This window comes from Panulirus ornatus, chromosome 63 (genome assembly GCF_036320965.1).
Source record: "Panulirus ornatus isolate Po-2019 chromosome 63, ASM3632096v1, whole genome shotgun sequence".
In the NCBI taxonomy this organism is placed as follows: domain Eukaryota; kingdom Metazoa; phylum Arthropoda; class Malacostraca; order Decapoda; family Palinuridae; genus Panulirus; species Panulirus ornatus.
In genome coordinates this window covers 26,758,412-26,770,891 of record NC_092286.1, presented here as the reverse complement: position 1 = coordinate 26,770,891, position 12,480 = coordinate 26,758,412, and the positions used below count along the sequence as shown (strand labels likewise).

General features: G+C 41.5%; 1 protein-coding gene across 5 annotated transcripts in view; it reads right to left on the bottom strand.

Annotated features, from left to right (window-relative positions):
- Positions 1 to 12,480, bottom strand: part of LOC139746040 (uncharacterized) — a 304,925-nt gene that overhangs the window by 243,334 nt on the left and 49,111 nt on the right. For 4 of the 5 annotated variants that reach the window (XM_071656858.1, XM_071656854.1, XM_071656856.1 and 1 more), the window contains exons 6-7: positions 10,934 to 11,234; positions 3,086 to 3,406 (exon numbers count right to left, since the gene is read on the bottom strand). In XM_071656858.1, coding sequence (XP_071512959.1) covers positions 3,086 to 3,406; positions 10,934 to 11,234 — 622 coding nt within the window. The remainder of the gene's footprint in view (positions 1 to 3,085; positions 3,407 to 10,933; positions 11,235 to 12,480) is intronic. The other variant, XM_071656855.1, reaches the window with a different exon arrangement.

Sequence of the window (12,480 nt, the reverse complement as noted above, 5' to 3'; positions counted from 1 at the left end):
TTCCAATGCAGCATCTTAACCTTCAATGTTTCATTTTTAACAGGATACTGGCAATAAGCAACTATAGCACAATGTTACCTGAGGGTCTTGCCTAATGTTCCAACTGGTTATTTCTACCTAATATACCAACCTCCTACTTCTAACTAATGTTTCCGTCAAATGTTCCTACCTACTACTTCTACTCAAGGCTCCAGCCTAATGTTCTTACCTATCTATCTATTGCTCCTCCCACTTTGCTAAAAGGCAGGGCAAGCACATAGTACTTACTGCAAGGTGAAAGCACTTACAGAGTATCAGTTTAGGAGAAATATAGGGGTTTCCCAAATGGTAAAGAGGTGTGGCACAGGTAATTGTTTTAATGAATGATGTGAGAAACTCTTAGAAACAGATGAATTTGTAAATGACATTTAAGGATCTGGAGAAAGCATATGAGAGGGTTGATAGAGATGTCTTGTGAAAGATCTTAATGATACATGGTGTGGGATGAAAGGTGCTAAAGGTAAAGAAGTTTTCCACAAGGATTGTAAGGCAAGTGTACGAGTAGGAAGAGGGGAGAGTCAGTGGTTACAAGAGGAGGTCACTCTGCATTAGCGATGTGTATTGTAATTATGGTTGTTTAATGTGTTTGGAGAGGGTGGTAAGGGAAGTAAATGCAAATCTTAGAAAGGGCAAGTAAACAGACTCTTGGGGATGAAAGGGCTTGGGAAGTGAGTTAGTTGCTGTTTCTGATGGTACAGCACTGGTGGCAGATTCAAATGAGAAACAGAAGTTGGTGACAAAGTATGGAAGAGTGTGGGAAAGGATGAACATGAGCCTAAATGTGAATAAAAGCAATGTTATTAGGTTTGGCAGGGTTGAAGGACATGTTAGTTTGAAATGAGAAAAATTTGAGGAACTGAAATGTTTTAGATATCTGGGATTGGACATGGCAGTGAATAGGAGTGTGTGTGTGTGTGTGTGTGTGTGTGTGTGTGTGTGTGTGTGTGTGTGTGTGCATGTGAGTGTGTGAGTGTGTGTGTGTGAGTGTGTGTGTGTGAGTGTGTGTGTGTGAGTGTGTGTGTGTGAGTGTGTGTGTGTGAGTGTGTGAGTGTGTGAGTGTGAGTGTGTATGTGTGTAAGTGTGTGTGTGTGTGTGCATGAGTAAGTGCGTATGTGTGTGTGTGTGTGTGTGTGTGTGTGTGTGTGTGTGTGTGTGTGTGTGTGTGTGTGTGTGTGAGTAAGTGTGTGTGTGAGTAAGTGTGTGTGTGTGTGTGTGTGTGTGTGTGTGTGTGTGTGTGTGTGTGTGTGTGTGTGTGTGTGTGTGTGTGTGACGTCAAGGTGGTTGAGAAAAACAGTGAAATTAAACAACTAAGTGAAGTGATGACCTGCTGTCATGGCAAAATCTTGTAAGTATTATTCTGATCCTTCAAATACAACAAAAACACACACACACACACACACACACACACACACACACACACAGCTTACTCTCTTAACAAAAATTTCCCACTGCTCTGAGTAGCTTTCTTCCCACGCCACATATTCATAGCACCTTCCACAAAGCATCTATATCAACCCAATCATATGCTTTCTCTAGATCCATTAATTTCATATACAAATCCATCTATTTCTTGAAGTATTTCTCACACAAGTTCTTCAGACAAACAACTAATCAACACTTCCTCTAGTACTCCACAAGCCACAATATTCCTCCAAAATCTGATGGTCTGTGCAAGCTACCACCCTGTCCATCACCACTCTTTCATACAATTTACCATCCTACATAAGATGTCGGGAGGAAACCACAAATAAGTCTATGGAGCTTGGCTGGGGACAGGGCCTTTGGTTCTATCAAAGAAGTATAGCATAAGCATTAGCAGGAAGAAGGCGAGGTGGTACCATGGGAAGGTGGGTCTGAGTCAGGGGTGTGTGATGTCACCAAGGCTGTTTAATCTATTCATAGATGAGGTAATGAAAGAGGTAAATGCATGTGTCTTGGAGAGAAGGGCAGGTCTACAGTATGCTGGAGGTGGGAGGCCTGGGTAGTCAATCACTTGCTCTTTGGAGATGGTACAAAGCTGGTGTCAGACTTGAGAGAAATTGCAGATAATGATGTATGATTTTGGGAGTGTGTGACAGGAGGATGTTGAAAGTTAATGTTAAGAACAGTAAGGTTATGAGGATTAACTGGAGGAGGAAGATATGTTGGTTTGAATATGAGTTTAATGGAGAAAACCTGGAAGAAGTGGATCACTTCAAATACCAAGAGTAGACATGGGAGTAAATGGCACAATGGAAGCTGAAAAGAACCATATGATGTGTGACGGGTGCAACGAGGAGTGTCAAAAAAAGAGGTGATTGTCTGTGAGGGGTGCAACGAGGAGTGTCAAAAAAAGAGGTGATCGTCTAAGGGATACTAAGGGTATGTTTGATGGTATGTAGTCCTGTAGTATGGCTGTGATTCTTGGCCCTAAATGCAAAAGAAAGAGATGTGGGTACATGTGTTAACAGATAAAATATCTGAGGAGAATATATGTTGTGAGGATGGTTGATCAAAACAGGAATGACAATGAAATGGATAAGTGTGGTAGGAATACGAGTATGACTGAGCTGAACAGGGTGTCCTTCAGTAGTCTGGACATACAAAGGGGATGAGGAGCAAAGAGAAACTGACTAAGAGGGCATGTATGATGTGGAGAGAGCATGGAGGATGGGGAGACCAAAAAGAGATGGATGGATTGAAGTGAATTAGGCTTTTTGTATTATTTGGCACTGATCATGCAGGAGGATGACAAGCATCCATGGAATGGAACACATTGGAGTGTGTAATACAGTGATCAATGCACTGTTAATGGGCCAAACTATGGCACAAGAAATGGTCATGGGAAACCATGGAAAGGTCTGTGGGACTTTGCTGTGGATAGAGGGCTGTCATTTCAGTGCATTATACATGACAGATAGAAAGTAAATGTGAGAAAAGGTGAATATTCTTTCTCTGTTTCTTGTACCTCACTGATGTAGGACACTGAAATAAAAATATAAAAAAAAATATATAAAAGTATCTGTCTTAAAATACAAAGCTAAGATGCTGTTCATATACAACTTACCTGCATCTGGTCAGGTACTGGTGTTGACTGCATCTTTGTTAGTTGCTGCATAAGGGATTGTATGGCATCAAATTGTTGTTCAGGCGGCTTTTCCATTGCTGGGACGGTTGCTGCTGTTACTCCTCCCCCTGATACTCCTAATCCAAGTGCTCCTGCTGGGTTTCCCATTGGTCCCATTCCAGGCTGCTGCCCTCTCTGAAGTTGCAATAACAACTTTTGTAAGGGGTTCTCTGCAGCCATGGATGTTGCTGTGAGCTGTGAGGTTAACAGCCCCTCACATGAGCTTGTCAAGGGAGTGCTACTTGCAGCAGAGGATGTTTGCTGAAAAACAATAATTGCATGATTAGCTATAATTCTCAAAATATTTCTACTAAAGATTCATCTTTTCTTCCAAAATCATGAAATAGGAGAGCAAGACAATCACTGAAAGGAGAAGGGTGGAAGGGAAATTTAACATCCATATGGAAGGACTGTTTCAGAAATCCCATCATCAGTTTTTTCCCCTTTATGAATTGATGGAATGGCAACTAAAAAAAAAAAAAAAAAAAAAAAAAAAAAAAAAATACACAAAAAATAATACAAATATTTTCTGTGTTAGCCAGATGTAGTGCTGACTGAGCAGGAGATAGGGTCATGGCAACAAGTCTGATGATTCTAGATGAGAGGGGATGGCATGGAGATGCATTTTTTCTTTTTCCTGAATTTGGTATCATATTCTACTCTATTTCTTATATACGCAGTGCACAGATGGGGAACCTGGTATCACAATCTACTCATTTCTTACACATTACCTTGCTCATGTGAGGGGCAGTGATTGGGGAGGGGGGAGAAGCGAATATATTTTCTATCTTCTTTTACTTCATAAATTTGTGCCGTTTCCTGTGGGTCAGAGTAGTGTCGAGAATGGATGAAGGTGAGCAAATGGGGAGGTGATAACAAGTAGTGGTGATGTGAGAAGGAGATGGAGTGAGTATTTTGAAGGTTTGTTGAATGTGTTTGATGATAGAGTGGCAGATATAGGGTGTTTTGGTCGAGGTGGTGTGCAAAGTGAGAGGGTTAGGGAAAATGATTTGGTAAACAGAGAAGAGGGAGTAAAAGCTTTGTGGAAGATGAAAGCCGGCAAGGCAGCAGGTTTGGATGGTATTGCAGTGGAATTTATTAAAAAAGGGGGTGACTGTATTATTGACTGGTTGGTAAGGATATTTAATGTATGTATGATTCATGTGTGGAAGTCGAGAACATTATCTCGGAAAGCAAAAATGGGTATGTTTGAAGGAATAAGGGTTCCAACAATGTTGTATGGTTGCAAGGCGTGGGCTATGGATAGAGTTGTGCGCAGGAGGATGGATGTGCTGGAAATAAGATGTTTGAGGACAATGTGTGGTGTGAGGTGGTTTGATCGAGTAAGTAACACAAGGGTAAGAGAGATGTGTGGAAATAAAAAGAGCGTGGTTGAGAGAGCAGAAGAGGGTGTTTTGAAATGGTTTGGGCATATGGAGAGAATGAGTGAAGAAAGATTGACCAAGAGGATATATGTGTCGGAGGTGGAGGGAACGAGGAGAAGTGGGAGACCAAATTGGAGGTGGAAAGATGGAGTGAAAAAGATTTTGTGTGATCGGGGCCTGAACATGCAGGAGGGTGAAAGGAGGGCAAGGAATAGAGTGAATTGGATCGATGTGGTATACCGGGGTTGACGTGCTGTCAGTGGATTGAATCAGGGCATGTGAAGCGTCTGGGGTAAACCATGGAAAGCTGTGTAGGTATGTATATTTGCGTGTGTGGACGTATGTATATACATGTGTATGGGGGTGGGTTGGGCCATTTCTTTCGTCTGTTTCCTTGCACTACCTCGCAAACGCGAGAGACAGCAAAAAAAAAAAAATGTCTGTACATACAAAGATATGTACATGCATTATCCCTAAGGTAGAAGAGAGAATTCTACCTCTGAACTCCCATGTGTTGTAAAAGGTGATTAATGGGGGCAGGAGTGGGGGCTGGAAATCCTCCCCTTCTTGTGTTTCAATTTCTAAAAGAGGAAACAGGAGTCAAGTGGGATGTGCTCATCCTCCTCAGAGGCTCAGATTGGGATATCTGAATGAAAGTGGATGTAAAAAAGATGAGAAGAATGGAGAAATAGGTAGTATGTTTGAGAAAAGAAACCTGAATGTTCTGGCTCAAGTAAAATGAAGCCCAAGGGTAAAGGGGAAGAATGGTTTGGAAAACTCTTGGGAATAAAGTCAGGGGTTGGTGAGACGACAAGAGCTAAGGAAGGAGTAGCACTGCTCCTGAAGCATAAGTTGTGGGAGGGTGTGATAGCATGTAAAGAAGTAAATTTTAGACTGATGTGAGTAAAACTGAAAGTGGATGGAGAGAGATGAGTGATTATTGGTGCTTATGCACCCAGTCTAGAGAAGAAAGACCATGCGAGTCAAGCATTTTAGGAGCAGCTGATTGAGCATGTCAGCAGTTTTGATGCAAGAGACTGGGTTTTAGCGATGAGTGATCTGAATGCGTAGGTGAGTAAAGTGGCAGCAGAGGGTATAAATGGTGTACATGGGGTATTCAGTATTGTGAATGGAAATGATGAACAGCTTGTAAGTTGTATGCTGAAAAAAGACTGATTTGGAAATACCTGGTTTAAAAAGAAATATACACAAGTATACATATGTACATATATATTTTACATATTAGTTGATAGGTGTGTAAAAGAAAGACTTCTGGATGTTAATTTGCTGTAAGGGACAGCTGGTGGGATGTCTGATCATTATATTGTGAAGGTGAAGGTGAAGATCTGTAGAGGTTTTCAAGAAAAGAAGAATGTTGGGAAGAAGAGAGTGGTGAGAGTAAGTGAGCGTGGAGAGGACACTTGTGTGAGGAAGTACCAGGAGAGATTGAGTGTAGAATGGCAAAAGGTGTGTAAGACAAGAAAACAAATAGGAACGTTGGTAAAGGTGAAAAGCGAGGAAGCAATAAAAAGAAGTGATGAAGTGAGGAGGAGATGAAGTGAGTATTTTGAAGGTATGTTGAATGTGTTTGATGATAGAGTGGCAGATGTAAGGTGTTCTGGTCAGGGTGGTGTGCGAAGTAAGAGAGTCAGTGAAAGTGGTTTGGTGAAGATAGAAAAGGTGGTGAAAGCCTTATGGAAGATGAAATCTGCAAGCAGGGTTCCCACTCTTTCACTGACATAAAATTCAAGGCTTTTTCAAGGATATTTCCAGGAAAATGCCAATCCATTCAGACAAAGAGTTAATCCACCTTGGCATAAAGGAGAATAGTCTTAGATTAGGATTTCCTTCTATAATGTCAACAACTTGTTTTGGACTCAAATAAAAAGCCCTTTCAATTTTTAAAGATTCAATAATTTTAGCGTTAGCTATTTCCTTGCAACATTCATCTGTAACTTCCTCTGAAAATTGTTTCTCTCTTGTTAAAGTTCTTGGTTCCAATTCAACGCTAACTAAACACTTTGAAAGTAAACATGCGATATTCATAAAAATTTCGCAATCTTTGAACGTATTTGTATTTAACGATATTGCATTGGGAAAAAAGACTTTAACCCAATCTGAGTCAACAAGAGTTGACTTGGCAAATGCGAAGCACGTTTTTTCAAAAAATTGGCCATCACGATCATTATTAACCATTGCTTTCATTACTCCATAACAGATGTGAGCTAGCGCTATCAAGACCGCGATTTCAGTTTGATTCGTACCATACAACTCGCCCCACAAAAAAGCCACAATGTAGCAATAAAGTATATTCAAGGTACAAAAGCGAGGGATGAATGAGGCCCAAGGGAAGTAACCTTTTCCTAACTTAAGTTTCAAGGGTTTTTCCCGGACATTTTCAATTTTACACATTTTCCAGGCCTTTTCCCAGCCGGGAGCACCTCAAATAAAATTCCCGGGTTTTTCCTGTTTTCCCGGTGGCGTGGGAACCCTGTGCAAGGCAGTAGGTTTGGATGGCACTGCAAATGAATTTACTATGACATGTGACAGTGTTGTTCATTGGTTGGTAAGGATATCCAATGTATGTATGAATCATGGTGAAGAGCCTGAGAATTGGCAGAATGCATGTATAGTGCCACTGTACAAAGGAAAAGGGGATAAAGGTGAGTGTTTGAACTACAGAGGTATAAGTCTGTTGAGTGTTCCTGCAAAATTGTATAGGAGGGTATTGACTGAGAGGGTGAAGGCATGTACAGAGCATCAGATTGTGGAGGAGCAGTGTGGTTTCAGCAGTAGTTGAGGATGTGTAGATCAGGTGTTTACTCTGAAGAATGTGTGTGAGAGAAATACTTAGAAAAACAGATGGATTTGTATGTAGCAATTTTTGGACATGGAGAAGGAATATGATAGGGTTGATAGAGATGTTTTGTGGAAGGTCATAAGAGGGGGAGGTAAGCTGCTAGAAGTGATAAGTTATTATCTAGGGTGTACGGCATGTGTAAAAGCAACAAGAGAGGAGAGTGACTGGTTCTCAGCAAAAGCTGGTCTGCAGCAGGGGTGTGATGTCCCCATGGTTGTTTAATTTGTTTATGGATGGCGTGGTTTGGGAGGTAGATGCAATCGTTTCGGAGAGAGGGGCGAGTATGCAGTCAGTTCAATGGAGTGCACATTTTGAAGGATTGTTGAACGTGTTTGATGACAGAGTGGAAGATGTTGGGTGTTTTGGGAGGGGTGTTGTGAAAAGTGAGAGAGTCCGAGAGGGTGGTGTGGAGAAGAGAGAAGAGGTGGTGAAAGCCTTGTGGAAGAAATCTAGCAAGGTAGTGGGTTTGGATGGTACTGCAGCTAAATACATTAAGAAAGGAGGTAGCTGTGTTGTTCACTCATTGGTAAGAATACTCAATGTCTGTATGGATCATGGTGAAGTGCCTGAGGATTGGTGGAATGTATGCATAGTGCCAATGCACAAAGGCAAAGAGGATAAAGGTGTGTGTTCAAACTACAGAGGGATAAGTTTGTTGAGTATTCCTGGAAAATTGTATGGGAGGATACTGATTGAGAAAGAGTGAAGACAGAGCATAAGATTGGGAAGGAGCAGAATGGTTTTAGAAGTAGAAGAGGATGTGTGGATCAGGTGTTTCTTTGAAGAATGTAAGAAATACTTAGAAAAAGAGATGGATTTATATGTAGCATTTATAGATCTGGAGAAGGCATATGATAGGGTTGATAGAGATGCTTTGTGGAAGGTCTTAAGAATATACAGTGTAGGAGGTAAGCTGCTAGATGCAGTGAGAAGTTTTTAGCAAGGGCATAAGGCATGTGTACGAGTAGGAAGAGAGTAACTGGTTCCGTGATGGTCAGTTTGCAGCATGGGTGTATTATGTCACCATGGTTGTTTAATTTGTTTATGGATAGGATTTATAAGGAAGTAAATGCAAGAGTTTTGAAGAGAGGGGAAGTATGCAGTCAGTTGGGATCATAGGGTCTATGAAACGAGTCAATTGTTGTTCGCCGATGATACAGCACTGTTGGCAGATTCAAGTGAGAAGCTGCAGAAGTTAGTGAATGAGTTTGGAAAAGTGTGTGAAAGTAGAAAGTTGACAGTAAATGAGAGTAACAGCAAGGTTATCAGGTTCAGTAGGGTTGAGGGACAAGTTAGTTGGGATGTAAGTCTGAATGGAGAAAAATTGGAGGAAGTGAAGTGTTTTAGATATCAGGGAGTGGACTTGGCAACAAATGGAACCATGGACACAGATATGAGTCATAGGGTGGGAAGGGGTGATGGTTCTGGAAGCAAAATGGAAGCATGGACACAGAAGTGAGTCATAGAGCAGGGTGGGGTGAAGGTTCTAGGAGCAATGAAAAAAAAAGAATGAGTGGCAAAAGAGAACATTATCTAAGAGAGCAAAAAAGGGTATGTCTGAAGGAATAGTAGTTCCAACAATATCATATGGTTGCGAGGCATACGCTATAGATAGGTTGTACAAAGGAGGGTTGATGTGTTGGAAATGAAATGTTTGAGGGCAATACATGGTGTGAAGTAGTTAGATCGAGTACGCAATGTAAGGGGAAAAAATATATATGGAAATAAAAAGAGGGTGGTCGAGAGAGCAGAAGAGGCTGTGTTGAAATGGTTGGGACATGTGGAGAGAATGAGTGAGGAAAGGTTAGCAAAGACGATGTATGCATCAGAGGTGGAGGGAACAAGGAGAAACAGGAGACCAATTTGGTAGTGGAGGGATGGAAAGAAAAACATTTTCAGCAATCGAGGCCTGAACATGCAGGAGGGTGAAAGGTGTGCAAGGAATAGAATGACTTAGAACAATGTGGCATACTGGGGTTGACATGCTGTCAATGGATATGTGAAACATCTCAGGTAAACCATGGAAAGGTCTGTGGGGACGGGAAGTGGATAGGGAGCCGAAGTTTTCATGCATTACACATGACAGCAAGAGACTAAGTGTGAGTGGATGTGACCTGGTGCTACCTCACTGACGCACGGGGTGGCAATGCTGTTTCCTGTGAGACAGGGTGGTGCCACGAATGGATGAAGGCTAGCAAGTATGAATATGTACATGTGTATGTATATATGCATATGCACAAGAATGTCAATATAGGTATATATGCAATCAATGATTTTTTTCACACACATTTACCATTTCCCGCATAAGCAAGAACAGAGGACTGAGCCTTAGATGGAATATCCTCATTTTGCCCCCTTCTCTGTTCCTTCTTTTGGAATATTAAAAAATGGGAGGGGAGGATTTCCAGCACCCCACTCCCTCCCCTTTTAGTCACCTTCTATGACAAACACAGTACATGTGGGAAGTATTCTTTCTCATTAATGATATGTATATGTATTGTGCATATATGTGTGCTAAAGTGTATATGTGTGAGTATGTGTGGATGGGTCTTTCTTCATCTGTTTCCTGGCGCCACCTCACTGATGCAGGAAATGGTGATCAAGTATAACAAACTTATGTACTCTCAAATTTTCCACCTATGTTTCCAAAGGTCCATACTTTCAAATGGTATGCACAGAAGCCATTAAATACCCACAACTCTAAAAAGTCTGAGCAAAAACCCTGAAGCTTTTCCCATACCCAAAAGTAAACATGGCAAAGGAGGTCATCTGCAGCCAAGTGAAGGACAACGCATGCATAAGAAGGTACATACTGGGTTCAAAAATGGTTGAAGTGTACAAAGATTTTAATTCCTAATCAGTAAATCAATGTTTATATGTGTGATGTGTTATGTTTAAATAGCTTTGGCTGTTTTAAAGGACCTTAATGGCTCAAGGGTATGTATATTTGAACATTGATATGGTTGAGATGGATGCACAGAATTTGACTAAATTTGACTAAAATGGTATAGGAGGGGGTTTGAAAGTAATATGAAGTCAATGGACGGAACCATGGCATAGAAAGCAGACACGGTAAATCACAAAATTGTCTGCGGAGCTTGGCTGTGGATGGCAGGCTCCATATAGAACAAGAGAGCTAAAAATGGAATATCTGTAAATGGGACTCATCCATTTACTCCAGACACTATTTTACAAGAGTGGGAAAAGTAAATGTGTAAAAGAATTCTAAAAATTTCAAGTTTTCCTCATCCTGGGGAGACAATTTCTGTCTGGCAAACACTTTAAAACCTTACCATATACCAGTTGCCAACAACCTTCAACCTAAAATGACCAAATGTGAATCTTTGGGAAACTGTAATGTTTATTTCAGCTTCTTCAGGCAATGCAACAGGCTGAATCATTTTAAGAGACTGTCTGATGCTGGCAGAAATTTTTTCAGTGCAGTCTGATGTTATATTTCAAGTCCTAACTACACTGACTGAGAAGGCGCATGAGGAATGTCTTACACACCTGACCTAATAGAGACAAAATGTGTACACTTACCATCTGTGCTACAAGGGCCTGAATAGGATCCTGAGGTTTGGAAGATGGAGGTACTACTGGTCCAGGTAAGGCTCTTAGGTCAGGTGCAGCCACAACTCTAGGATCAGGAACAGGTGCAGATACTTGAGTGGTTACTGGTATGGCAGTTGGTGGGGCAGTGGAAGGAGGCACTGTTGGGGGTATAGGTGGGTGGGCAGGAAATACTGTCATCATATGTTGCATGAACAACTGTTGCTGCTGCATGGGGTTAAGAGTGTTCCACTCATCAAGACTTTGAAGTTTCTGCAACACTTGCTGCCTGCTGAAAGAAAACCCATTTCATTAGCCTTTATTATTAACATAAAAAAAATATTTCATACAATCTTCAAAAATAACCTTCTACATTTCCTTCATCAAAGAAATCTTTAAGAACTTATACTCCGAATCATTATCATAACTTAAATCCACAAGCCCCTTCTCAAAGGATCTGCAGCTTTAATGCTACACTAAAGTTAGTAGCAGGGAAAGGAGGGACTCCTTTGGGGTGAAAAATTCAAAATTTGTACTCTTAGAATACAACTTCACAGAAAGTAAGTGTTCACCTTGCAGCATCACCTCAAGTGAACAGAGTCTAGTAAACACTGGAGCGGAGGGCTGGATATCCTCCCCTCTCATTTTTTTTTTTCCCAAAAAAAGGAACACAGAAGGAGGCCAAGTGAGGATATTCCCTCAAAGGCCCAGTCCTCTGTTCTTAACACTACCTCCCTAATGTGGGAAATGGCGAATAGTATGAAAGAAAAGATATATTTCTATTTATCTTATTATTTTGCTTTGTCGCTGTCTCCCGCGTTTGCGAGGTAGCGCAAGGAAACAGACGAAAGAAATGGCCAAACTCACCCCCATACACATGTATATACACACACGTCCACACACGCAAATATACATACCTATACATCTCAATGTACACATATATATACACACACAGACACATACATATATACACATGCACACAATTCACACTGTCTGCCTTTATTCATTCCCATCGCCACCTCGCCACACATGGAATACCATCCCCCTCCCCCCTCATGTGTGCGAGGTAGCGCTAGGAAAAGACAACAAAGGCCTCATTCGTTCACACTCAGTCTCTAGCTGTCATGCAATAATGCCCCAAACCACAGCTTCCTTTCCACATCCAGGCCCCACACAGCTTTCCATGGTTTACCCCAGACGCTTCACATGCCCTGATTCAATCCACTAACAGCACGTCAACCCCAGTATACCACATCGATCCAATTCACTCTATTCCTTGCCAGCCTTTCACCCTCCTGCATGTTCAGGCCGCGATCACTCAAAATCCTTTTCACTCCACCTTTCCACCTCCAATTTGGTCTCCCACTTCTCCTCGTTCCCTCCACCTCCGACAAACATATCCTCTTGGTCAATCTTTCCTCACTCATTCTCTCCATGTGACCAAACCATTTCAAAACACCCTCTTCTGCTCTCTCAACCACGCTCTTTTTATTTCCACACATCTCTCTTACCCTTACATTACTTACTCGATCAAACCA